At 38.2% G+C, this 24034-nt stretch overlaps 3 protein-coding genes across 3 annotated transcripts; 1 reads left to right on the top strand and 2 right to left on the bottom strand.

The window, feature by feature from the left end:
- The first annotated feature begins 5014 nt into the window (after positions 1-5014).
- Positions 5015-7085, top strand: LOC143449683 (4-galactosyl-N-acetylglucosaminide 3-alpha-L-fucosyltransferase FUT6-like). The gene is made up of 5 exons (XM_076949981.1): positions 5015-5396; positions 5497-5601; positions 5675-5748; positions 5839-5955; positions 6041-7085. The coding sequence occupies exons 1-5, from the start codon at positions 5058-5060 to the stop codon at positions 6822-6824; spliced, it is 1419 nt and encodes a 472-aa protein (XP_076806096.1). The 5' UTR covers positions 5015-5057; the 3' UTR covers positions 6825-7085.
- A 1134-nt stretch (positions 7086-8219) lies between these two features.
- LOC143449041 (apoptosis inhibitor 5-like) lies at positions 8220-15014 on the bottom strand. Its single transcript, XM_076949075.1, has 13 exons — positions 14694-15014; positions 13862-14023; positions 12961-13126; positions 12577-12773; positions 11805-11966; positions 11617-11724; positions 11320-11436; positions 10977-11155; positions 10632-10785; positions 10131-10196; positions 9917-9939; positions 9480-9583; positions 8220-9161 (listed from the first exon to the last, which is right to left on the bottom strand). The coding sequence occupies exons 1-13, from the start codon at positions 14763-14765 to the stop codon at positions 9085-9087; spliced, it is 1587 nt and encodes a 528-aa protein (XP_076805190.1). The 5' UTR covers positions 14766-15014; the 3' UTR covers positions 8220-9084.
- Positions 15015-16057: 1043 nt separating this feature from the next.
- On the bottom strand, positions 16058-18839 carry LOC143449042 (ras-like GTP-binding protein Rho1). The gene is made up of 4 exons (XM_076949076.1): positions 18544-18839; positions 17715-18425; positions 16994-17368; positions 16058-16925 (listed from the first exon to the last, which is right to left on the bottom strand). Exons 2-4 carry the CDS (start codon positions 17823-17825, stop codon positions 16770-16772), a joined length of 642 nt encoding a protein of 213 aa, XP_076805191.1. The 5' UTR covers positions 17826-18425; positions 18544-18839; the 3' UTR covers positions 16058-16769.
- Positions 18840-24034: the final 5195 nt, after the last annotated feature.

Raw genomic sequence — 24034 nt, 5'->3', positions numbered from 1 at the left:
TGAAGTGTTGCACAAGATTGACCAATGTACAACTTCCCGTTGATGCTTTCACTATCGCACTTTGCCACTATTGTCAATGATTTAATTCTCTTCTTTTGTTGTCGATTATTTTTATTTCTATTTGCCCTGCCTTCACTTGCTGATTGAATCTACATTACGTCACACATAGAACTACCTCTAATGCTCAGAAGGCAGATGCAATATCTTCGGAAAGTTCATCGTTGCTCTTATGACGTAGTTTTTGTCAGTTGTTTGGCGCTCACTCGCGAGTTTGACGTCACATCATTCGCGTCTTATTAGAAAATCTCAAAATAAACTTTGTTGCTTCTTTGTCGAATTCGTATTAGGCTACTCATTACATCGTTTTATCTAGGGCGATTATTTTTTGACCTAAAAACGAAAGTTTTTGACCTAAAAATTGAAAATTTAGACATTAAAAAAATTTTTTTTGACACATTTTGACGTATGAAGAACTCAAGTAGTTAAATTACGCATTATTGTACAAAAAGTTAAAATTTATTGTAGTAAAGAAGAGCAAAAATCTGAACACAGACCTAGCCTATTCTGAAAAGGGAAATGAGCTAATTACAAATCACTGCCAAAAAAACTGCAACTAAGACACAACAAAAACTGTTCAATGCATTTGTCTAAACTAAAGATACATGATGTATCTAAAGCAAAACCGAAGCAAGTGTTATTTAATCATTAAATAACGAGTGGTTGTTTAATCATCATCTTCCCATGTCACGTCCAACGCACATGAATAATATTGAAGCTTTCACCTAAATATTTGGCGTAATAAATACATTATAGTTCTGTTCTAATTTTTGTTGAGGTGCTGCATAAGAGAATGTCTAATAACTCACGTATAATTAAGACGCATAAAAAACACATCAAATGACAAAAAAAATTAAGGAAAGAGATTTCTTTCAAGCTGTATTATCCAAACAATCGTGAAAACGAAAAGAAAAACGACAGAACTCTCGATAAGTCGTTTCGCATACTGGCACGGAACATTTCGGCAATCTGCAAGCGCTCGCACTCAATGTTTATAACGATAAGTCGAATCTCTTTTTCCAGTTGTTTTAGTTACTACGTTGGATTTAAATCGATGAGTTGCGCTTTCTATGAAGTTGAAACCGCGTAAAGTAAATCACGAAGCAAGGAGAAGGAATGGTTCTATAGTAAATTTTGCCTTGTTGCTTGCAGCAAGCTGTCAGCTCCGATACCAGCGCTTCCCGATTCGATTTCACCTTACACGACTCTCCACCAGGGAGCAAAGAAGTCGACCACCACCTATTTGGCAGAAAAAAGTAGTTTGAAATGGTAAAATAAGATCGCGATTGACAATTGCTTCACAATCATCAAACCCTGGTCTATTCTACATTGTGTGTCTGTGATTTGGGATTATGCCCGATGTTACGCTATCAGCATAAGTTGTGCTGTAAATAACCCAGTGGTGGGCAATCAGTACTTTGAAAGTGCCGTCGGTAACGGTACCGGTACTTGGCGAAAAATGTACCGAAGGTTCCGGTATTCGGTATTATTTTTAAAAAGTAGTTCGGTTCTTTGTCGGTACTCGGTACCGGTACTTTTTGTGTAAAATATACTGCTGCAAATGCAATGTTTGTTCGGTATTGCGCCCCCGGTAAAGGTTACTCCAGGTCAAAACATATGTGACGTTAAGCCCTTGCAATTTTATTTGACATTTCTAAATTTAAAAAAATCAACAGATGCAAAAATTAGTATTAAGGATTAATTAACATGGATTTTTGCAAACATAACTGTTAAAATTTTGAAATAATTACCTGAAAAGAACCGAGTACCGGGACCGATAGAAATTTTTGAAAAAAGTAATCCGGTACAGAGATTCGGTACATTTTTTCAAAAGTACTGCGGTACAGTAATTCCGTACTGTAGTACCGCGGTTGCCCAACTATGTACCGGTGCACAGTGTTACAATAGGGAAAAGTCGTTTCATAAAACTGTGTTAGTAACACTACATTAGTCCTACCATATTTTCAGCACCCAAAAAGAGGACACTTTTTTGCCAGCAAGAAAAACGAAAGTAGAATTATTACGTTTGAGTTTGATGATTTTTTACATTTCCTTGGTAGTTGCACGCAAAATTTACAAAAACAAAGCAAAGCAAAAGTTACAAAAACAAACACAAAACCAACAAATCAAATTTATTTTTCAGATTCAGCCCATGAATACTTTGCGGTTCCCTTAACTTTTGCCAATAAGGAATGATCATTTTTAACGAGATTGTGAAATTGTTTACACGAAATATCATTGAAATAATATACAACCGTCAAGATGCTCGAAACTGATCCAACTAATAGGTTGTCTCTTTCTTTCCACCATTGTTGCTGCATCAAAGAAAAAATGCGTTCAACATTTGCATTATGGGCCATAATGCTAAAGTAAAATTGCGCAATTCTTAACAGTCCACTGAACATTTCTTCGGTTCTGGAATGCTGGAAATATTCTGTCCATTTTTCATGTGCCATCATTTTCGAAAATGCAGTTGCATCAGTTTCATGCCGCCTTTGCACAAATTTGCACAAGCCTTGGTACTGGTCGAACAGTATAGCATCATCAATGTCAACGTTTTTCTCTGCCAGATAATTTACACATGGCTCAACGTTAGCCCATTGTTTGGCGTTGGACAGAAGCATCCTATCAAAACATTTGAATTCAGCAAATGAAGTGGTCCATTCATCCAAGCAGGCAACACAAGAATCGTACAATGAAGATACATCTGACATGAACAAATCACATTCCCGATCTTTTCCCTTTTCTCTGAATTTTGTCAGTGTTGATTTAACTTGAATCGATACGAACATTTGTCTTTTACTTTGTAGAATAGTTGTCTTTACAGAGTTGAGACTAGCTACAACTTCAACAAGAGATATCTTTGATTTCTCGATGTTTTGAACTTGTTCATGAAAAACAGCCACAAAGGATTGCATGTGTCTCAAATAATGTTCACCCAATGAATTTTCAAAAAAATGTTTTAGAACAATAGGTGGCTTGTCAATGGATAAGAAATACGACTTTAAAGCTGGATACATTTGGAGCATTCTAGACAGGCTAGCATAAAGTGAAAACCATCTGGTTACGCTGTGGGAAAGAAGTTTCTTGTACTCTATATCAACAAATAGACAGAAATCTTTCAAATCTTCTGTCCGAACAATATAAATAGAAAAATGTTGGTAGGTTTTGTAGATAATACTTTTAACATCAAGACTGATCTGATTTGCACCATGGTGTAAACAGTTATTCAAAATGTATGCTGGGCAGCCAACACCAATTAAAGCAGGTACGTCATTTTTCATACGAGTAAAAACGTCGTTACCTTTACTTCGGCGCAGACCTCCAAAATTGATGTTGCAGTTGTCACCAGCAAACGAAATACATTTATTAAACAGTTTTGTTTTCTTCAGTGTTTCTTTAATTTCATTTGCAACAGTCAAGGAAGTTCCATTTTTAGTGCTTCTGACATCAAGTAATTTAGACTGCAGACCTCCATTTTTCCAGTCAAAATATTGTATAACTATATATTGGTAGATTTGTGATTACTGCCATCAGTGGCTACTCCGAGATACTTGATTTCATGTTCTTCTATATCAGCGGTTCGCAAACTTTTCTAAAAATTTTGCCTGGCGGACCCTTTGCAATTATTTTGATATTTCGCTGCCCTATAAAAATCAAAGAATGCTATAGGAAAAAATACAAAAACCACACCAATGAAAGAAAAAGCAAAAACTATCAAATACGGCGTTTAATGGGATGGGTGCACTTGTTTTGCTGCAATTAACTCACCGATGTTTGGTTTGGTTTTGGATAGCGCAACTCTCATGTCGTGTACTACATCCACCCTCTGAAACTGCTTTAAAGCTTAAAGACTAATTCTCATTGCGGACCTTCTGAAACTGCTTTACGGACCTCAGCTGGTCCGCGGACCCCAGCTTGGGAATCGCTGTTCTATATCATTTAGAACATACTGAACAGACGTGGGATCAAGTACATTATTTACGATAGCTTCAATCTTGGTGCGAGCACAAGAGTAGCTTTTTGTAAAACCACGAACTTGTCGAGACGACTTTCGTTACGGCCTGTTAAGTTCGAACTTGCGCCAGAAAAATAATGACAGATCCACGCACGTAAAAAGGCCCATATTTTACAGAGAACGTCGAACAATGTTTGCAATAACAATCAAGAAGGTAGGGCTGGAAGGGCAATTTCTTGGAAAACCTTTTTTAAATCAGCAATTCAGCATGTTTCATGGCTACAGTAATTTTTTGGAAATAAATACAACGTCTCGCCTAAAAGTCTTGTTGAAAGTATAAGCAACAAACTCGAAATGCGAAAAAAGAGAACATTTGGGCATTTTGGAGCGTCCTCGGATGACCATTCACTTTTCTTGTGACATCCTAAACTTTTGATCGTCATCGATAATAATCTTATCAAGTGCAATTGTTACGCAAACCCATTGTTGTTTAATTTTACCACAGAATATCATGACCAGACTGTAATTTCAAATATTCTTATGTGGAGTGAGAGTTGTTCAATTCGGTTTCAAATGTATAGGAAATGTTTACGATCCAGCCGATAACTGATAGTGCTGGAAAGATTTAACCTGTGATGTGTGGCTTGATCAACCTTTGCTACAGGTTGGCTCGTAATGAATTAGCCGAGGAAGACATGTTGCAGAAAGTATTGAATTGGTTATATAGCCTATATAGGTCTACCGTCGGTTACGGTACGATATATGGCAAAAATGTACCGACGGTACCAGTGTTCGATACCGTTTAAAAAGTAGTTCGGTATACTTAGTCGGTACCTGTACTTTTTGAGTAAAGGATGTTGCTACAGGCCGATGTGTGGCTACGGTACTGCCCGCCTCTGCCTAGGATTATGTAGACTACAGTAGCTGGAACAATAACAATAGCCCTAACTTGTCAACGTTTTATATGACCAGTATAATTTGAAACAGTTGTAAGTTTTCCACCTAATCATTGTTAGACTTAAGGTAATCTTTGTACTTGATCATGTCCTGTTTAATGAAAGGTATGATTATTGTGACGTTCGCATTAGTTGTGTACGTCATGTTCGTCAGCCTGTTCTATCTCAGCCAGCATCTAACACTCAATGCCATTGGACAAAAGAATTTTTATCCATTACCAGCAAAATCTCCTCCTGTGAAAAAACAATCTAGCATCTTTTGGGAAGGCACAACTTTAAAACACATTCCAGCAACTCACCAGATCTTTGTCGAGAATGCCACAAGCTCAAATTTTATCAAATCAAAAATCTCAGATCACACGAACGATGATAAAGTTGCCGAGGAAAGTCGACTAAAGGCGGCATTGGAGAAAGCAACAGAAAGGGTAAAATTAATAGAAATAAAATGGTTTTAAACAAATCTGAACACATTCACTTTACAACAAGAATTTTGGCATCAGCAGGTAGTTTGCTATTTATTTTTAGTATGACATCATAGTCTGGGATGCACCGTTCGGCTCAAAGTGGATACCAAACAACATAATAACTTCAAAATGTGGCAACTGCCAGTTTTCTTACGACAGAAGTAAGGTCAGTTTGGTCTGAGTAACAATATGAAAGACAAGAAATCAACTTAACTTAAAAATTTCCTTGTCATTTCTAGATAAATGATCTTTCAACGAAAGCGGTCATCTTCCATTTCAACGAGGCTCGAATCTCTAGAATGCCAAAACAGAGGTTTGTTGTTTTCTTGTAAATTTAACATTTTATGTCAGACAGAAGCGACATGTTACTTGTATTTTGCTTATTACGTGGACATATTCACAGACGAACAGACCAATATTACATCTGGTTCACTTGGGAATCGCCAGTCACGTTGGGAACGCTTCGTGGTTTAACTTTGAAAGAGTTTGATGACGTTTTTAACCTCACTATGACGTACAGGTGTGATGTAATAGTTACAAAAACTTACGATGTTCTTGCATTACACACAAAGATACAGCTTGCACCATGAAATATTCTTTATTAGGCGGGACTCTGACCTCTACTTCCCTTATGAAACGACCAGAAGTATTTCACAAACAATTCACAACCAAGATTGGGGGAATCCCCACAAACACCTGGATGAATTAATCAAGGGCAAGCGCAAGGTGGCGCTGTGGGTCGTAGGAAACTGTGGGAGCACGCCAGGAGCTCGGGCGAGGATGAAATACTCGGAGCAACTGGTGAAAGCCGGGCTCGACTTAGATCGAAGAGGAGGGTGTTTTCCCAATGCGCCAAAAATCTTGCCAAAATACAAACGGATCACCGACACTTGGATCGATTTTTTAAGGCCGTACAAGTTCTACATGGCATTTGAGAACGCTTTCTCATGCAACGATTACATAACAGAGAAGTTTTTTCAGAACTCCCTCACCCGCGGACTGGTTCCTGTCGTCTTGGGAGCGAAGAAGTCGGACTATGAGGCCGTGTCCCCGAATCATTCTTTTATTTATGCGGATGACTTTGAAAACGCAGAGAAACTTGTCGAGTATCTCCGCTACTTGGACGGGAACGACACAGCATACAGGGAGTACCTCGCCTGGCGTACACACGACACTGAGGAGATGCCATATCACGGTAGGGCGGTGGGATTGTGTCAGCTTTGTCGGATTTTGCACGGAATCAACGTCGACAACAAATATGATGAAAACTTTGAAGAAAAATACTCAGAGATTCCCTTATATGGTCATCCTAAGAAACCAAGAATCGTTCATTCTTTAAGAAACTGGTTCTATGGAAATGAAGATAAGAAATGTATAAGTAATTACTAACGTCATTTTATTTAATCGGTTTTCGTTTTTTAACTTGGGTCCGCTGCTATTGCAAAGCTATTTTGTGGTCTTAACATAAAAGTCGTTAAAATACTATGTTTGTCACCAGGGATATTTCCTGTAACAAAGGGAGTGTGATGATGTTAATACACAGAACTTATACAATACAGAATTCTCGTCTTCAAGTATCGAATTAGCGAAGCATAACACTGCGTTACGAAATCGATTACTTCCTGCTTAGCGTTTTAAGTCCTGATTGTGGTTGGCTGTCCTACGTGCATTATGAGTTATTCATTCATTTTTTCGTTTACCAAGAATATAGTGGTAACATGAAATTTTTGATTCAATATAATCAGTACATGCAGTTGTCATTCCTGTGTAACCATTGTTGAATTCAATTTGAAGAAGTTCAGTGTTAAGTTAGACAACGTTGTTGTCATCTTTACAAGACAATAATTTGTTAAGGTGAACAATTAAATCTGAGGTTGAGAAAAGCTGATAACGACTTCATGAGACTCACATATCTAGAGTTCTAAACCCACAATAAACAATTCAACAAGCAAATATTGTAGTGAAGTGAGTCAAACTGTCAAGTTCAGCAACCATATACATTCATTTCATTACAGGAGCATAACAACATAATAAAAGTCGTTGCTCTGGTCGCAAATGGTTTATGTCATCCGGTCGCATTTATTTCTACGTCTTTTCATTTTTAACTGAATTCATTCGACACAAAAAAATTTGTTGTTTGTTGTAAACACCTGAGGCTGGAAGAAATCCTTCTCTATCAGGTATTATTCGTTGGTCCAAGCCTGATTGTACGGAAACATGTAGCCCTGCTCGTGGAAGCTTGTAGCAATTGGGTAATTGCAGCTGGATAATTAATGACGCAACTATGATAGCAATGTCTGGATCATATAATTCAACATAATACTTCTTGTTCACGTCATAATTTTCACTTGAATAGTTTGGGATGAAGTCAACCCTAAGGAATGAGATATTCATCACATGCATTTGTTGTTTGTGTGGCTCATAGCAGTACTACTGCCAATTACTAGATTATAAGTAAACAAGAGTGTAACGTGGCCTCTTATTAATCAGCACAAATCATTATCAATGCGTGAACAATGTTCATAACCAGCATTCATTTACATTATGACATAACAATACTTAATAAAGTAAAAGAAATAAAGCGATCAAATACCTGAAAGTGAGTTTTGTAATTTTATAAAAACAGATTAAGAAAAGTAGAAAACTGTGTAATGTCTTAGAAATGTTCCATTTATACCTTTGCCTATTGTCTTCATTGAGTTTTTTGAAATTACTGCAGCAAGTATTAAGAGATTGAGTCAATCTCCATTTCGATCGAAATCGGAGAAAACTATCAAGCATCAGTCGTCCGAAAAATGTTTTTATTTCAGAAAATTAAAGCAAATCACTTCCATGTAAAGTAAACATGGCCACCCGCTCGTTAAAAAACCCTTAACTCCATCTTCTTTGCTTCGATCTCTGCTAAAAAATACAAAAATGTCGTTGACTTACCCGCAGTGACCTTCAAATACCAGAGAAGTCCGTCCATCTTGTTAAATCTACAACACAAACATCGGTTAAAAGTCATATCGCCTACCTGCAATCAGTTTCTAAAATCCGGCGGGATCTTCCATTTTCACTCGAGTTTCGTGTCATTAGCGGGCGCCATGTTTACTTGACGGGTTGAACGATGAAACAGAAAATTAAACTCGACAATACAAGAGCAAGCAAAATGCTTAAAAACCAGCAAGACATTAATCACGAATCCAGGTTCACAAGTTCATTTCAAGTGTTTCAAGGACACAGAGGTTTGTAGAGAGAGGGCCAATTATCGTTGTTCTGAAGCAAATATCAGGATTTTACAGTTTGTGGATGGAGACGACAAGAGGCGGATGAAAGTAAAATTTATGTCTCGAAATGAACTTATGAAGGAGCAGACGACGACATCATGGACAAGAAAGTTGTTTATATGATTTCTGGGTGAAGAGGCTTCATTGAGCGTGGAAAGGTCATGTCCGTATATTGACCTTGTTCACAATTTCATCAGGTCTAGGTTCTATTCGGAAATGGTTGGGATAAACGAAAAACGTCTATATGTCGGTTTGCTAAAATATGACGATTGCGTCACAATGGACCGTTGTTAACAAATTTGGAGAAGTTTCTAGCACCCAGTTCATTGTTGAGAAAATACCATCTACTCTCTAGCGCTACATCATGGTGGTGGAAATATTTAATATCGTTTGCCACGGGAGGCGCCCCATTTTCTTCCACCGCGAAAACCACGTTTGTATCCACCTTGGCCGCGTTCTAAAACAAAAAATAGTGATTTTTAGACAACGCATAAAACGCAATTTCACTCGTCATTAGGCGAGTAACGTGGAATATCGTGTCGTTTGATTTATCACCTTTTCACTGTACGGAGTGAACATCACGATGCTAAACGTTATATTTATAGCACATATGTAGCGGCCTTAGCAAAGTAAAAAAAACAAAAACAAGAAACAGAAAAAATTAGCAAGGTCCAAGAGGGCTTAAAACATACAAGAGAGTGATGATACCATTGTGCTGTATTATAAGATGGTTGTCTAGCACAGCTACAAAACCCAGAATATTGGTCTCACTCACGACTAATGTTGGAGCTGTATTTCCCCTCTGGTGCCCGGTACAAAGTCCTTTCAGATTTCTTCTTCACTTCACTGTCGCCTCCGGTGCTGGATCTTTTTTGCGGCCTGCATCGTTAAATTGTGGATAAGTTCATTAACTTTGATTTTAAAATCATTTTTCCGTCGATAATATTTCGTTAATTTACTCGATTTTTCAGTTTCATTCGCTTCAGCTTTCGTGATCATTGATTCAATTTCTTGCCGACATAGTTTTGTCATAAAAATCATCAATTTACCAAATGTTAAACTTTTACAGAAATTTAGCTGAAAATATGAAATTATGAACAAAGCTGTCCCGGCAAGATGAACCCAAGTCAGACGGCTTTCAAGATGTCATCACGAAAATCAGAGAAAATTGACACTCTCCTAATTTTAATGAAAATCACTAATTTTACTTACTTGGCTGGCATAGGCTTGTTGCCCTAAACATAAAAAGTTATAAGTTCAAGTTCACTGTACAGGAAGAAATTACACCCTTGTCAACAATAGGCTGTTGCACATAAAAGCAAAAATATTCCACAATCATATGTAAGGATATGTTGGCAAATATCACGTGTGATTAGGCGTACGAAATGACATGTTTTAGAAAACTGCAATTTGATTTGAATCTTACAGTTGATTGCTTCTTCCACGAGACTTGAACAGATGACTTGTAAGCAGGCGGGTTGTGAAACAAGTCCTAAAAATAATTCAGTTTGACACCGACAAATATTACGAGAAAGCGGAGTTAAAAATACGACTTAAACAAACCACAGGGCTCCTGTGACTTATGACTAAGAGATGAGCTACGAAGGTTCTGACAATTATGCTGCGGTGGTTGGATTATAATAGGTCAGTGCTTCCCAACCTTGCTCTTTTTAAAATAAAGGCAAAGACTATGCCATAAAATTTTTGTTTTGTCGTGTATGTTTATCCAAGAGATAGGGCCAGTATTTTTTTCTGTTGCTAAGGTATTTACCATAAGCTTGCATACCACTGCATCAGACTCTATTGCTATTCATTAGGTTGTGAGTAAAATGCATGTATGCTAGGAACAGAGTTGTCAGTTAAGTAATAACTTATTACTAATAAGTATCACATGAAATCTGAACACGCCGTAACAAATGTAACTCACTCTAAGCAGTGTGTTGACGTTGTTGCAAGTCTTCAATGCAATAACTTTTATCCGATTCTCAGGTTCGGATCGAAGCTGGGTAGGGGTTTTCCCTTCGAGGGAAGCTTTCAGTTGTTTTATGTAAACTTGAAGCCCACGTGCAAAATATTGAAGTCTGTGATGTAACAATGCAGCAGATTGTAGAACATAAGTTTAAATGAGTAAATTTTTAAAAAAACGAACAGAAGAACAAAAAAGAATGTTTCCATTATTATTTTGTAAAGTTTCCAGGCTCACTTAAACGCAGCTTTGAAAAGATTGATTTGTGAAAAAAATAGGAACCAGTTGTTGTGAATATTTTTCAACCTGATTCTGAAGTCCTTGAGTCTTGCAGCCGCGTCGTCGGATGTGAAGAAATCTTCTTTAAATCGACCGATCTGGTGGAAGGCGAACATCAAACACTCAACGTACGAGAACTGGAGTTTCGGGTTGGCATCTGCATTTGCTGCCTCTCCATTGCCCTCTGGTGGCAGTGGCATGCACTCCTGAGAAATACGATAAAATTACGATGACAAGTAAATTTGTATAGAATTATTGCTATTTGATGCTGTTGAAATAGCAATATCAGGCAGCAATGTTATATAGCGAGGGCATTTGCGAGTGAAATAACTTTTCAGGTTAGCCCAGTCAGAGTTGAAACTAAACTCACAAGAAGTCCATTGAAAAGTGGTTCTACGCTTTCAACAACTTCGGAGCCGGTTCCACAAAACGCAGACATCTCAGCGAGTTGCTTCAATAAATCTAACTTCACGTCGGTCTGCTTTGTCTGTGGGCAAAATGAAAATGTGAAAGATTTTATCATTCAACTATGCACATTATTGTCCTTAGAATATCGGATGTAATTTTTGTGATGTTAACACAAGTGGCTGTCTTTATTATCACGTATCACTAGTCTTCAATCTAACGCTGTGCATAGTTATGACTTAATAATCACATAAAAATTTACCTCCTTGTCGTCTGAATTTCCGTTCAGTGTTTCCGTTGTAATTTTTGAGAGTGACGAGACAACTTTTTGACACATATAATTAACAAATCGAGAAGCATGGACATTTTTCTAAAAAATATAAAGTAAAGAAATCAAAAATGCATTAAAATTGATAAAAATCGGAAAAAATCAAGCAAAAAAGAACTCACCGAACACAGTGGTTGGGCCATCGAGACGCACTGACTGACACGGTTCACTGAGTCTGCGTCAGTTGCATCAAACTCCTGGTCCAAGTGCATCTGCTCCGCGATGATGTTGACAAGTTGTTGTCGCCCTTGGAAGGTCTGAAGGTGGTGAAGAGACGAAAGCCCCTGAAATTAAGTAAAATTTTTCTTTTTTAGTGAAAATATCACCAAGCTTCATTTCCACAGCAACAGTATATGTGCAATGTACAAGTGGACGTTTGCAAACATTTATCGTGTTTCTATGAGCTAGTATTGCCTCAGAAAGTAAAGCCCAACACGCCGAACATACAAGCAGATTAACCTTCGTGAGTGATAGTGTAGGTTGCTATGCTCACCATGCCAAAGCAGTAGCATGCTGCATCCTTTTCAATAAAATTGTAATGTCATTAAAAATAACATCTTGATGCAATTGGGTATTTTTAAACTGCCTTTCACACGCGGCCACGCCTATCAAAATGTTTTGGTAAAATTGAACTGGATAAAATGTAGTTGTGCTTTATAATTGATTTGCATCAATTAAAAAGCATGTGGCCATCAGAAAACAAATATCTTGGTTTAACTTCATGAAGAGTGTAAAGCAGCAAAAACCATTGGACACAATGAGCAGGTAACAGCAGTACACAATTTACACACATGTGTGAGCCATCAATTTAAGGTACAAGTCATCACAGCAACAATATGTGCTTGCACCACCTTAATTTTGTATGAAATCAAAAAACGCAAAAAACGAACGCACCTCCATTATAGAGAAAAACTCATCTCCGGTAACATCTTCCAAGATCTTTTTGCACTCCTCCAGAACATATTCCTCTGCCTCTTTACTCATGTCACTCTCGGAAGAGGACTTAAGGCGAGAGCACAAGAATTTGAGCGCTTTCTCACGAATTTCCTCATCTCCGTTGAGTATTTGGGAAAATATCCCCGACAACGTTCCTGGAAGAATTGATTTAGTTGATTTTATTTTAGCAACTAATAGCAATTGCAGTGAGTACAAACATTTAATTGCTTTGCAATGCATTTTCCACTTAAACGATAAAAAAATGAGTATGTATTCTACAGCAGGAAGATAAAACCACTTGTTTTACAGAATTCCAATGTGATAAATCTTATCCAAACCCACCTTTACTGTCGATGGCAAACAATGCATTTAGTGCGATGTTTACGACACTCAACTCAGATGAATCATCAGACACCAATAACTGCACAAGGACATCCGACAATCTGCCCAAATGCTCTTTGTTGGCTTTGCACAGGTTCGGAATTTCCTTGATAGCTGCTTTGCGAATCTAAAGGTATCAAAACATGAATTCTCCCGGTGACAAAATGAAACGCAAATCCAACTCAGCAACAAAGCGCAGAAGAGCAAGTGTTAATTTCAAGTGCATCGTGATGATGCACGGCGTCGTCATGACGACTAGCGCTCATAATGGAAAGAATAAAGAGAAAAACTAGGTAGGAACAGGGAACTTGGCGTTATTGTCAGATTGAAAATCAGTGCGTTCTGTAACAGGACCACCAGGGTCCACCGTTCATAAGTGAATCGCAAGTTGGGTCCACCATGTGAAAGGGAATGATGTTTTTCGATATGCAGTAAGGACAAAATTTCTAAAAGTGACTTTGGTGATATTTTGGCACGCAACTATTATTGTAGTGATTTTAGTCTTTCTTAAAAGCGTTGTTTTAAGTAAGCTGCAGATCACCATTTGTCAGACTCAATGTAAACAAAAAAATAACCAGGATACAAAGGGGAGTGACTGGACACCTTGACACCACCCTTAGATCTGCCACTGGCATCATCACAGTTGATGGTGTCATATTGTATCATTTATTTTCTGCCATTGACCGTGGAAAGCAAACAATACTGTGCCAACATCTTTGTAGATTGGTGAAACAAGAAATGTGTAGAAATACAAGGTGTAAGTTCAACGTGCTACAACGATGGAAGGTTGGCATCAAACAAAAAATGCGTTATGTTGGAACTAAATAAAACTAGGCAAAGATCAAAGACAACAAAATCTCACCCCTGGGTCTTCATCTTCACATAGGTCCAACAGTGCGTTGATTGCTGCTTCAGCTTGGTCCGAAAAATGTTTAAAAAATCGTGATATAAATTGCGCAGAAAGCCTCTTAGCTGCCGTCGTACCTTCAACACCTTTCAAAATGGTCTTATACACTTCTGGGTGCTGAAGAAACAAAATTTGATCAGATATTGATAAAGGTTATTTATATTCAAACACGGATATTCAACATTACTGGATCCTTTCACAAATGGTGTGTGCTTGTGTATGTGAAGCTGAAATTTATAATACGCAGTGTACAATGCGCCACTGATAATAGTCATTGCAGCATTGTGATTTCACTATCGCTATATCTGCAAATTGTTACCAATATCACGCTACTGGCACAGCCTTGATACAGCTGTGGGGACCAGGCCACCCCACTAGACAAATTTTTACTTTCTAGTTTAATTTATATTGTTTCGTTGATTAACTTCCTTCATATAAGCGTTGGTATGATATTGTTTATCCTCGGTCTGAGGAAAGTCTTTGCATAACTTAAAACCGGCGATGATTCCTTATCGTTTGAGTCCCAGTTACCGAGCTAGCCTTTGTGCAAGTTCCGATTATCACACATTTTTCAACCTTCAACCGGCGGAGTCAGACATACGTCATTTAAAGTATCTTTATCTCGCAACCATCGCAGACAACCACGCAGCTAAACCATGCTTTTGCTTTCAAAATCGGTGATGTTTTTAGTTAATTAATAAAAGAGTAAAATGCAGCAATTTCATTTGCATAACTTTCATTCATTGAGCAAAAAAGTTATTGAAAAGAACTTCTTGGCTAAACTTACCTCTTTAGCCTTATCTTTTGCGTCAGCCAGTACACCAAAGCTTTTGTATAATTGCTCCACATCAACCGACATTTCTTACGATTTCTTTCTGCAACGCTCTCGGTAAAAAAGTAGGCTAGCTTAAACTTGATGATGTTACGCTTAATAATATCGTTCCGCCCTGGTAAACAGTGGTTGGTTGGCTAAAATCAAATGGAGAATTCGCGCTGACTTTCTCGGCTCCAACAGATAAACCAAATATCTTCGAAGATCAAAATAAACCAGTTCCTTCCACCACAAATCCAGCTCCGGGTCAGGTTATCCAGCAACGAATCGGAAACCGCGTGAGAAAACAGTCAGCTACCAGCGGTAAAGAAATCATATAATAGAATGAATCCAGCGTTCTAAGATGTTTAATGCTTGTGGAAAACTTTAGCCAAAACACGTCTTAGTTGAACATCTTCAACCTAAATTTCAGTTTTATTTTTTCAATGTTTTTCAAGATTTGAAAAGCCTGTGATAATATGATGACTAATGTAACATACGGAATTAAATATCATTTGGAAATTTAGTTTTTTAAGTGTCGAATCAGCGAAGCATAACACTGCGTGACGTAATCGATTACTTCCTGGTTATTGTGTGTGCATTTTGAGTTATTCAATCTTGTTAGTACGATCAACGCCGCAACATGTCTTTATGCTGTAGTTGCTGTACCAATGTTTTATCTAGATGTATTCGTTCAAAGAAGCTTCAATATAATCAGAATATACAGTTGTCAAGGTGAACAATTAATGCTAAGATTAAGAAAAGCAGAACAACGACCTTTGAGACTCATTTACCATCGAGCGCAATAAACAATTCAACGGACAAACATTGTAGTGAAGTGGTCAACCTTACAGGTTAAGGTAGAATAAACAACCATTTCATTACAAGCCATTCGCAAGATCAAGGCCTAGCCTCAGCATAATAACATATTTATATACTACTTATTATCATTTTCTTGTGACTTTATAAACATCATTTAACACAACTACGATCAATTAGTTACCGGTAACCACTTTATTTTTTGTCAAAAGCGCGTTGAGAACGAAGAAACCAACCCAGTTGTTACTGTCAAGTGCTAATGAACGCGAAAAGATGACAAAGCCGAAAAGGCTAAAAATTTGCTCAAAAATAATTAAGGTAAAAATTGCTGCAAATTTGCAACACAAGTAAAAGCCTCCATAAAGCTTCAATAGCAAGTTCAAATTGATAATACAGTAATAACTTTCCTTTACAAATACAACTTACGCTCTTTGCTTACTTTCATTCATCAGAAAAGATTCATTTCTTGACCATCTAAGTAGATACCAAACTACTTCGGGCAGTTCAGGAAGCAACGAAGACTGATTTGTACGATTATTCATTCATTCATTCATTTTATTTTTCGTCTTCAATGTGGGAAATAAAAAATTGTGCTGACGCAGGTGGTCGCAAACATATGAAAAGTTGTCGACATTTTCTACAACTTGGACGGGCGGGAAAAATGTGACAAGGCCTCGAGGGCAAAAACGTGCGTTATGGACCAATCAGAGAATGAAAAAAAGTTATTAGCGTCAGCACGGCCACCAAACCCAAATTATAAACACATTATTAAAACATAATTTAACACAAAAACAAGTAATTTAAACACATTTAATATAAAACATAAGTTACGCTGATAGTTTTTCAGGACATAAGCGTGGTGTCACTGTCAAGATATGGAACCGACCTGTGTGTCTGGATGGAAGAAGAAAAACCCCACTAATTATGAAACGAAACATCAAAAGTCAGGTTGGTTTTACTGCAACGAACCAATAAAACCGTAAACAAGCAGAATATATGATTTAACAACTGGAGACCCAAAATGCTATCTCAAAATTACAAACATTTCAAACAACAAACCAAGGTTTAAAAGTTGTGTGTGTGTGTGTGTGTAAAATTCGTGTGTTCAACAATATTAAGCAGAAAATAAAGCAAATAAATAACAAAAAATGATTGGCCAAAGTACACTAGGAAATGACGTGACCATGAATGTGAGTATGAACAAAAATATACAAATCTGTTAGCAGACATGGATCACAAAAATCTGCAGCAATCACTTTGCTTTCGTTTCTGTGCTTCCAACAGAAATTTTTGCACAGATGTGAGAAAGACATTGTTCACGTTTTCATTTTCCTTTGCCGAGCATTCAATGAACGCGGTAGCTTTGATTCTCTCGGCTAGTTCGTGACCCTACAAACAGAGCACAAAGATAGGAAATACCGTAAGCATTTTACCAATTATATACCTTTCTGGGTTACCTCTTCGGTTGTAATAACTCTGTTGTGGTTCAAAATATTTCTCTGTTTATTCAGACGTATCAAGTCTACGTCATTACTAGTGACGTCATTTTCCACGAGCGCCCTTCTGAGGTCTGTCTTGCATGCGACTAATACTACCAGAGCGTCCGGGCAGAAATGCCTTGTTTCTGGAATCCAACGAATTTCAACATTCTCGAAGCTGGCGTGAGTGTTGACGTCATAACACATGATTATGACGTCAACTTGATCATAGAAAAGCGGCCTTAAGCGGTCATAATCTTCTTGGCCAGCGGTGTCAAACAGCATCAGGGTCGCTTTCTTTTCTCCTATATCGACCTCGGCTGAATAATTATCGAACACTGTAGGACAGTATTGCTGCAAAACATATTCTCAATTTACTAAGTGACGTCATAATCAAACGACAAGCTTTGACAAAATGGTTCATGAGAGCCCATTTCCAGTTAAATAAGTTGAAAGTTTGATAATAAAAGCCCGTGAAAAGCACTTCAATTGAGGAAACGCGATCTTTATTAAAACATTTTAAAGCCATCGGGGGGGGGGGGGCATCAGAAACGACAAAATCAATAATCATCTCAATATTGAAGATATAAAGTTAACGCAAACTATATCCTGTTTTTGATTTTACTTTAAAATCTGGTTAACACGATTCAGAAAACATGAACTCAATATTGAAATAATCTAGTAAGTTCAATCGTCTCACCTCTGGGAATTCCCCTTTCACATACACAACGAGTAGGGACGTTTTTCCACTCCCACCATCTCCAACAACAACGCATTTAATCTTCTCTGTTTGTTCATAAGTAATACTCATAGTGACGTCACTAACGTTTAAAAGAAAATAAGTCCAGAACGCCAAAACCAAGGTAAGGTAATTAACCTAAAAATATCCGCCCTAGCCCTGACTCATAGCGGTCATAGTCTAGTACAAGGAGTAAAAAGATTAAGTATGGAAACATACTTCCCTTGCTTTCGTACAAATTTACAAATATATTTACAAGTCCAAATTTAATAATCTACAGAGTTTGGCGAGTAAACAGCCTCTAATTTCGAGCTCTGCACTCCTTAATATGTTCAGCTTAAAGCAGATTTATGTAGCAACAGTCCCATGCGCCGGTTGCAGGTCTATGCTATGTTTCTCTCCTAAACAAGCGCAGACTTCAAATAAAACCAGAATATACATGAAGCTCTCCGCTTATACAAACCAACGGCTCGTTCACAGCAACTGTGGTCGCTTTGCCATATCCTGTATATTGCCTGTCAATTAAAACGCGTCATTCGCACTTCACCAGCCTAGTTTATGCTTCCATGGCGCTGATGTAACCGCTTGCCGGGTTTCGTTTCATTCTGAGCTCACAACTTCAGCATAATCTTGTGCATATGCCACATCCCACTCTTATAAAATCACGCCGCCCTCAAATTCAGCAGGAAGTAGCATAAGCTTATGATAATAACTTTAATAAGATTATAACGAGGAATAACAATAGTGTGACTATGGCGACACAATAATTGAAGCGTTGCATATTGTTTACCGTGAAAATTCCTTCATGTAATCTTTGAAGCTGACGTCAACTTTGGAAGCGGTATATAGCTTGCTGCATCTGTTCAGCTTTCATAACTTGTTTCTATTTTAATTTCGTCACAATGCTTGATTGTTGCACAAGAATAGGCTATCACAAAATCTTTCTGGTTGATACAAGTTTTTGTCAAGTTTTTTGCGTTTCACAACAAGGTTAGCTAACATCGCCTTTTCCCAGCTGCTTATAAAAGCCTAGATTTTAATTCTAAATAGTCTGCTGACGTATCATGCACTCTCAAATCCAATAGCTTGTTGCCCTTGTGTATATTCCAACCCTTCAAAGCGTCTATTTTGAGGAGAAGATCAATACAGGTAAGGTTTTTAGCGAATGATACCTTACAATAAGCATTGTATCGTGATGACACAATGCATTCTGTGACCTTGTATTACGTCATAAAGAACATGGCATAAATTGCGTTCGATCACAGATATTAATGAAATTTATATAAATTTAAAATTTGTGAAATTGATGTTTGCAGTTCTAATTAACACAATCACCTCCTAAAAATCTATTGATTAAGTTGTTGTTGATTAAACAAAATTCTTTTAAGCAACGTCATTCGCTACAGATTTACCAACATATCATCGGGAGGGTTTTGAAACTGTTCGTGCCACCGATAAAGTTTAGCGTTGCATTATATTGCACCGCTTATTTTTCGCTATTGACTGTGCAGAGCAAACCCAAGTATGACGCCAACTCGCTGTAAAATGGCAAATCAAGAATATAATGCGTTCACAAACAATCAACGAACAGGAAAAGGCGGCAGCGAAAAGCGCTTAGGGGTGTTCATATACTGGCAAAATGCATCGCTTTTGCTTAATTGCGGTAAGGTTACATCACAAGCCTACAGTGTCTGGAGTGTTTCATTTCATCACACACGTATAGGCCAGACGTAAATCTTTTGTGTTTGAATTAGATTTTATTACTGGCTATTTTAATAAAATGCTAAAAATATATGTTGTAACGTTGATTAAATGTTCCATAAATATCTAATTTGTGCAACTTTAACTGCAACTTTTCACGTTCTTTTCAACAGCAGGACCATTCAAGCGTGACCAATGCCGTTGTGTAATGAGCTCCAGGTATGTGGTTATGAGTCACAATGCTGCCTTGTGATGAATGATGGATTCCATTCAGTGCACACAGCAAACTATTTTGAGTTATCGCCAAGCCGTCCTCTAAGAAGTTTCTATCAACAAACAAGGTTTGAATTTGAACAAAGTAGACCCAGCGGTTCGGTTCAGATTCGAGTTAATGCAGCCTCTGTTGCGTTTCAGCCAACTAACAAATTCCTCTGTTTGCCCATAAACAACAGCCACCGAGTTCAGTGGCTTGGCTTGCAAATGGCGTGACCGATCCGCCAAACATACTTGGACCATGCAATAAGCATTAACCAAACCCTCTGTCCGGAGAGGTATTTGTGAGTGGGTGGGCCGATAATATAACAACAATAATTTTAAATGTACTTTTTTTAGCTTGAAATATCAGGCGCGCTGCGAACGCAAGTTTCAATGTTAAAATAATGCTGCTCTGATGGGCCATTTAAAATTCTATTGTGTTGCCGTTGACAGTGGGCAGCGAAGAGTGTGGTATTGACCTCGTTGTAGACTGTGGCCGCGGCATTGCACCCACACGGGATTGCACCCACACGGAATTGAACCCACACGGGATTGCACCCACAAGATCCCGTGTGGGGGGGGCACTTCTGAAGGCGCAATCACCATGGAACCGTTGTTGACAGCAAAAGCTAACTACAAAAAACAGATGCCAGTGTCAATACTTATATTAACATGCACACAAGGGAACGTGGAGGTCACGCCACAGCGTGCGTGGATGATTGAATAATACCAAATCCTCGACGTCACCTTTCCTTGGTTCAGTAAATGTAACTTGAAAGACAAAAAAGCGCTTTCAAGAAAACCGCGCGCAGAATCCAAGCTTTAAAGCCGAGTACGGCTTCCAACCAACCAGAGTTCTACGAGAGTTGTTGTTGTTGAGTTGTTGACCCACCCACGTACGGTTTTAAAAGTGTTCCTACAGTTTTCACTGGTTCGGCGTTTAGAAGAAGCAAAATAAACGACATTTTCCTTCCAGACGCAGTTCGCGTCAATGTGTTAGGTCAGGGTCGGGTTTAAGTGGGGAATCAAGTCTCACGTGGCTTTCTTAAGTAGTTAATGCGGCTGTTTAAGTCAACCATTTACCTGCGTTTACGAAGTTTTACATGTAGGACCGATTAATCCAAAATTACCGATGCCAGAACCAATAATTTTTGTCGCTCATGATAGAAAATCTTATTGTGACCATTGGATGCTCTCGATAAACAAGCTATGTGAAATTTTGTTTGTGTAAGCAAGCTACCGTCGACTAGGAAAGGTTCCTCAGCCTCTGCGTTAGGTCATCTACCAACATATGAAACAAAATGCCGTGGTGTTTGCACTACCTGCTTGCCTACCAATATAGGCGGGCACCACCAGCCTATTTTAACGCGCATAACGTGTTGTCTAATTCTAAACAATTCGCATTATGAAGCTTGAAATGATACGATGTAAGTTGTAGCATATGATGTGTGGCGACTTGTTGTTGTGGAAACGTAACAAAAATGATGAGAAGATAAGTCGTATTGCGTGGGCGTGTGTGATGTCAATCACCATCAGTTTTGTTTGTTGACGTTCACATTCCGAGGACAAAGCACTCAAGCAATTGAACATTGAACTAGAAAGAACGGGCCAAAAGATTTTCAAGCAACGAACATTTCATACGATGATAGGGCTTCAGATTAAGCTGAATAAAGGACATTCGGCGGCCCTGCCTTAACATCTAAATATGCTGAAACGTTTTTTCGCGGAAAAACAATACAACGTGTTATTAAATTTGGTTCACATCTAACTGAGCTTCGGCAACCGGTACAAGGGTAGGGGCACGGTTAGCTGAATTGGAGTTTACCGCTATCTTGATCTAGTTCTGGTTGGTGGTTTTTCTGGTATGTGCACCTTTCATTACGCCACACTTCACCGTTATTATTGCCAGATTTCACCATTCTATGCAAGTGCTGCGTTGTAAGGGTCTATAACTCTATAAATTCCCCAAACTGTACGACACTTGACTGAAATAACCGAGAAACTTGTTTAACCCTAATTATATCATACAACACCAGTTATATAATAGCGGCTTGCACAGTTGTAAACGTCACCATTACTAAAACACTTGTTGGAGTTTGACGGCTTTAAAATATGGGTAATTAGGCGGCTGACTAGAGACTTAACTTTCATCGACCAAACGACAAATATTTGTGAGATGTCCAACGTTTGTTTTCTTTGCTTTATTGTTTACCAACTCTTGATTCTGATTGGCTGAAAATGACTACTTGTTAAATTTTTGTCGATCGCGATCTTCCGCGCGTGTATTTAAAATAAGAACAAACAATTTTAAAAATTTGATTGGTTGATAGAAATGCTGGCCAACCAATCAACGGCTTTCCTTAACTTGACAACTAGTTAGCTTATTAGTTATTACTTTTATCACAAAGATTCAAGGCTTTTAATTGTTAAGACAAGTCATACAAGTCATACATGTGCCTTGCGTTTGTTTTTGTGGTTACGTTTAACAAAATAGCTCATTATGCTTTATTTTATTACCCATAGACTGTACGGTGCTTCCATTTGTCAACCAAATTACAAACATAATCGCATGTTGTTACGTATGTTTTGCTTCCGGCGACCAAGTATGACGTATTATGCGCTCATAAACTCTTTTCTAGCGGTATGTACTCACCTCACCCATGGGTCCTGTCTGAGATATCTGCAACCTGCTTTAAGTTAAGGACTTTTTTTTGATGTCTATGCTGTTTTTGTTACGGCGATTTTAAGTGTTAGCTCATAATAACAGCCTCTCTTGACTGCTAGTGTAGGCCACCATTGCACTTGGGCGTATAGTTCAAAGTTAAGACTAATATACAGGAGAAAAACCAAAAATGAAACAAAAAGTCGTTAATTACGAAGACTTTCTGCAATTTTGGAATGAATGAGTAAGCAATTGGTTACCGTAAAACCTCTATTTCACCGCCATGGCGCTCTATTTTTCAACTCTTGTTTAAAAGTGGCGTTCTATTAGAGGTGACGTTCAATTAGAGGTTGGCGCTCTATTTTTCAACCCTTCTTTAAATACAATTAATACAATACCTGCTAATACAATTCCGCCGCTAAAAATGGTGTTCTATTAGAGGTGGCGTTCAATTAGAGGGAGGCGCTCTATTTTTCAACCCTTCTTTAAAAGTGGCGTTCTATTAGAGGTGGCGTTCAAATAGAGGTTTTACGGGTAACTTATTTGTCATTAGCAGCGGCCACATTAAGACCACACCACGCAGAGAGTGGTTTATTTAAATAACTTTCTCGGCATCGCTTTGCCGACGTCATCTTCCTTGTTGCAAGTTTCAAAAACCAAAGTTACCGTTTCTACGCTACATTTCTCTCGGATTTTTATTGGTCGACCGACTCGACCCATGTACTTGGTTTCTGTTGTTTTTCCGTGTTGTCTCAAGTGACGGTAGGAGTCGGTGTCAAGCGGAAATTTCCAACTCTTCGGCTCCTAGTACGTCGTTTTACCTCACTTCAGAATAAATTTTTTTTGGTCAACCGGCATAGAAATCAATGTTTAGAGTTAGACCAAACTTTCATATGACGTAGAACTTGTTTACCAGGTTCCCTTATTTCGGTGAGAATGTGCTTGAAAGCTGATTGGTCGGTTGTGGGCGTGACAGCGCCCATCGCACACCCTTTTCATGGTTAACTAACAAAGTTGGCCAATGGGAGCAAGACAAGTTGTATTTAGGGAGGAGCGGCGGCCTATCTGCCAACATTCCGCGCTGACTCTGCGAAGGGGACGACTGCGCTCGTTTGTTTCGAAGTTTTGTTGTTTTCTTAATAAACGTTAAATCGACTTCTGTGACGCTAAAGTATATTTTGAATAAAATGTGACGTAATAATCATCATGCACTCGCGTTCGCTTAAACTTTGACGAAATAATTTATGACGTCTTGTTATTCATCTGATTTATGACCAAATAGGTAAGTGACGTCATTTTTTATGTACTTTGGGCTCTTGTTCGGTGTCGTCGTTCTACTGGTCAATTTACGACATGACGTAATACTGCGGTATGAATCATGCAATTATGACGCCATAAACGTTTATTATTGAGCGCTGTGAGGTATAACAATATTACAAACATCTCAACGAAAGAGATTATTTGAGTTTTAAGGTCAAGTTCAGAAAAAAGAGGTCATTTATTGTCAAAGTTTTTTCCACTGCGCAAAGTCGAAGTCACATGACCCCGAAGCAATAAATATTTGTTTCGTATTCACTGGACCGTGTCCACGTGTTCAGACTTAGAACTGGATTGTTGACAATTTAAAGAACTTTGTGAAACTTCTGAAGTTTTGCTTGCGGTT

The sequence above is a fragment of the Clavelina lepadiformis genome, chromosome 3 (genome assembly GCF_947623445.1).
Source record: "Clavelina lepadiformis chromosome 3, kaClaLepa1.1, whole genome shotgun sequence".
Taxonomy (NCBI): Eukaryota; Metazoa; Chordata; class Ascidiacea; order Aplousobranchia; family Clavelinidae; genus Clavelina; species Clavelina lepadiformis.
Note: the sequence above shows the minus strand (reverse complement) of the source record. Positions and strands in the feature narration are given on the sequence as shown.

Bases quoted from the DNA above. Each gene is read 5' to 3' on its own strand.
- LOC143449683 (XM_076949981.1), top strand. From the start codon at position 5,058: ATGTCCTGTTTAATGAAAGGTATGATTATTGTGACGTTCGCATTAGTT. The intron at 5,602-5,674 runs GTCAGTTTGGTC...TGTCATTTCTAG, and splicing joins TTTCTTACGACAGAAGTAAG to ATAAATGATCTTTCAACGAA. The intron at 5,956-6,040 runs GTGTGATGTAAT...ATTCTTTATTAG, and splicing joins AACCTCACTATGACGTACAG to GCGGGACTCTGACCTCTACT.
- LOC143449041 (XM_076949075.1), bottom strand. From the start codon at position 14,765: ATGTCGGTTGATGTGGAGCAATTATACAAAAGCTTTGGTGTACTGGCT. The intron at 11,156-11,319 runs GTGAGTTTAGTT...CGTATTTCTCAG, and splicing joins CACTTTTCAATGGACTTCTT to GAGTGCATGCCACTGCCACC. The intron at 9,584-9,916 runs GTAAGTAAAATT...TTAACGATGCAG, and splicing joins AACAAGCCTATGCCAGCCAA to GCCGCAAAAAAGATCCAGCA.
- LOC143449042 (XM_076949076.1), bottom strand. From the start codon at position 17,825: ATGAGTATTACTTATGAACAAACAGAGAAGATTAAATGCGTTGTTGTT. The intron at 17,369-17,714 runs GTGAGACGATTG...TATGTTTTGCAG, and splicing joins TGAAAGGGGAATTCCCAGAG to CAATACTGTCCTACAGTGTT. The intron at 16,926-16,993 runs GTAACCCAGAAA...CTCTGTTTGTAG, and splicing joins GAGTTATTACAACCGAAGAG to GGTCACGAACTAGCCGAGAG.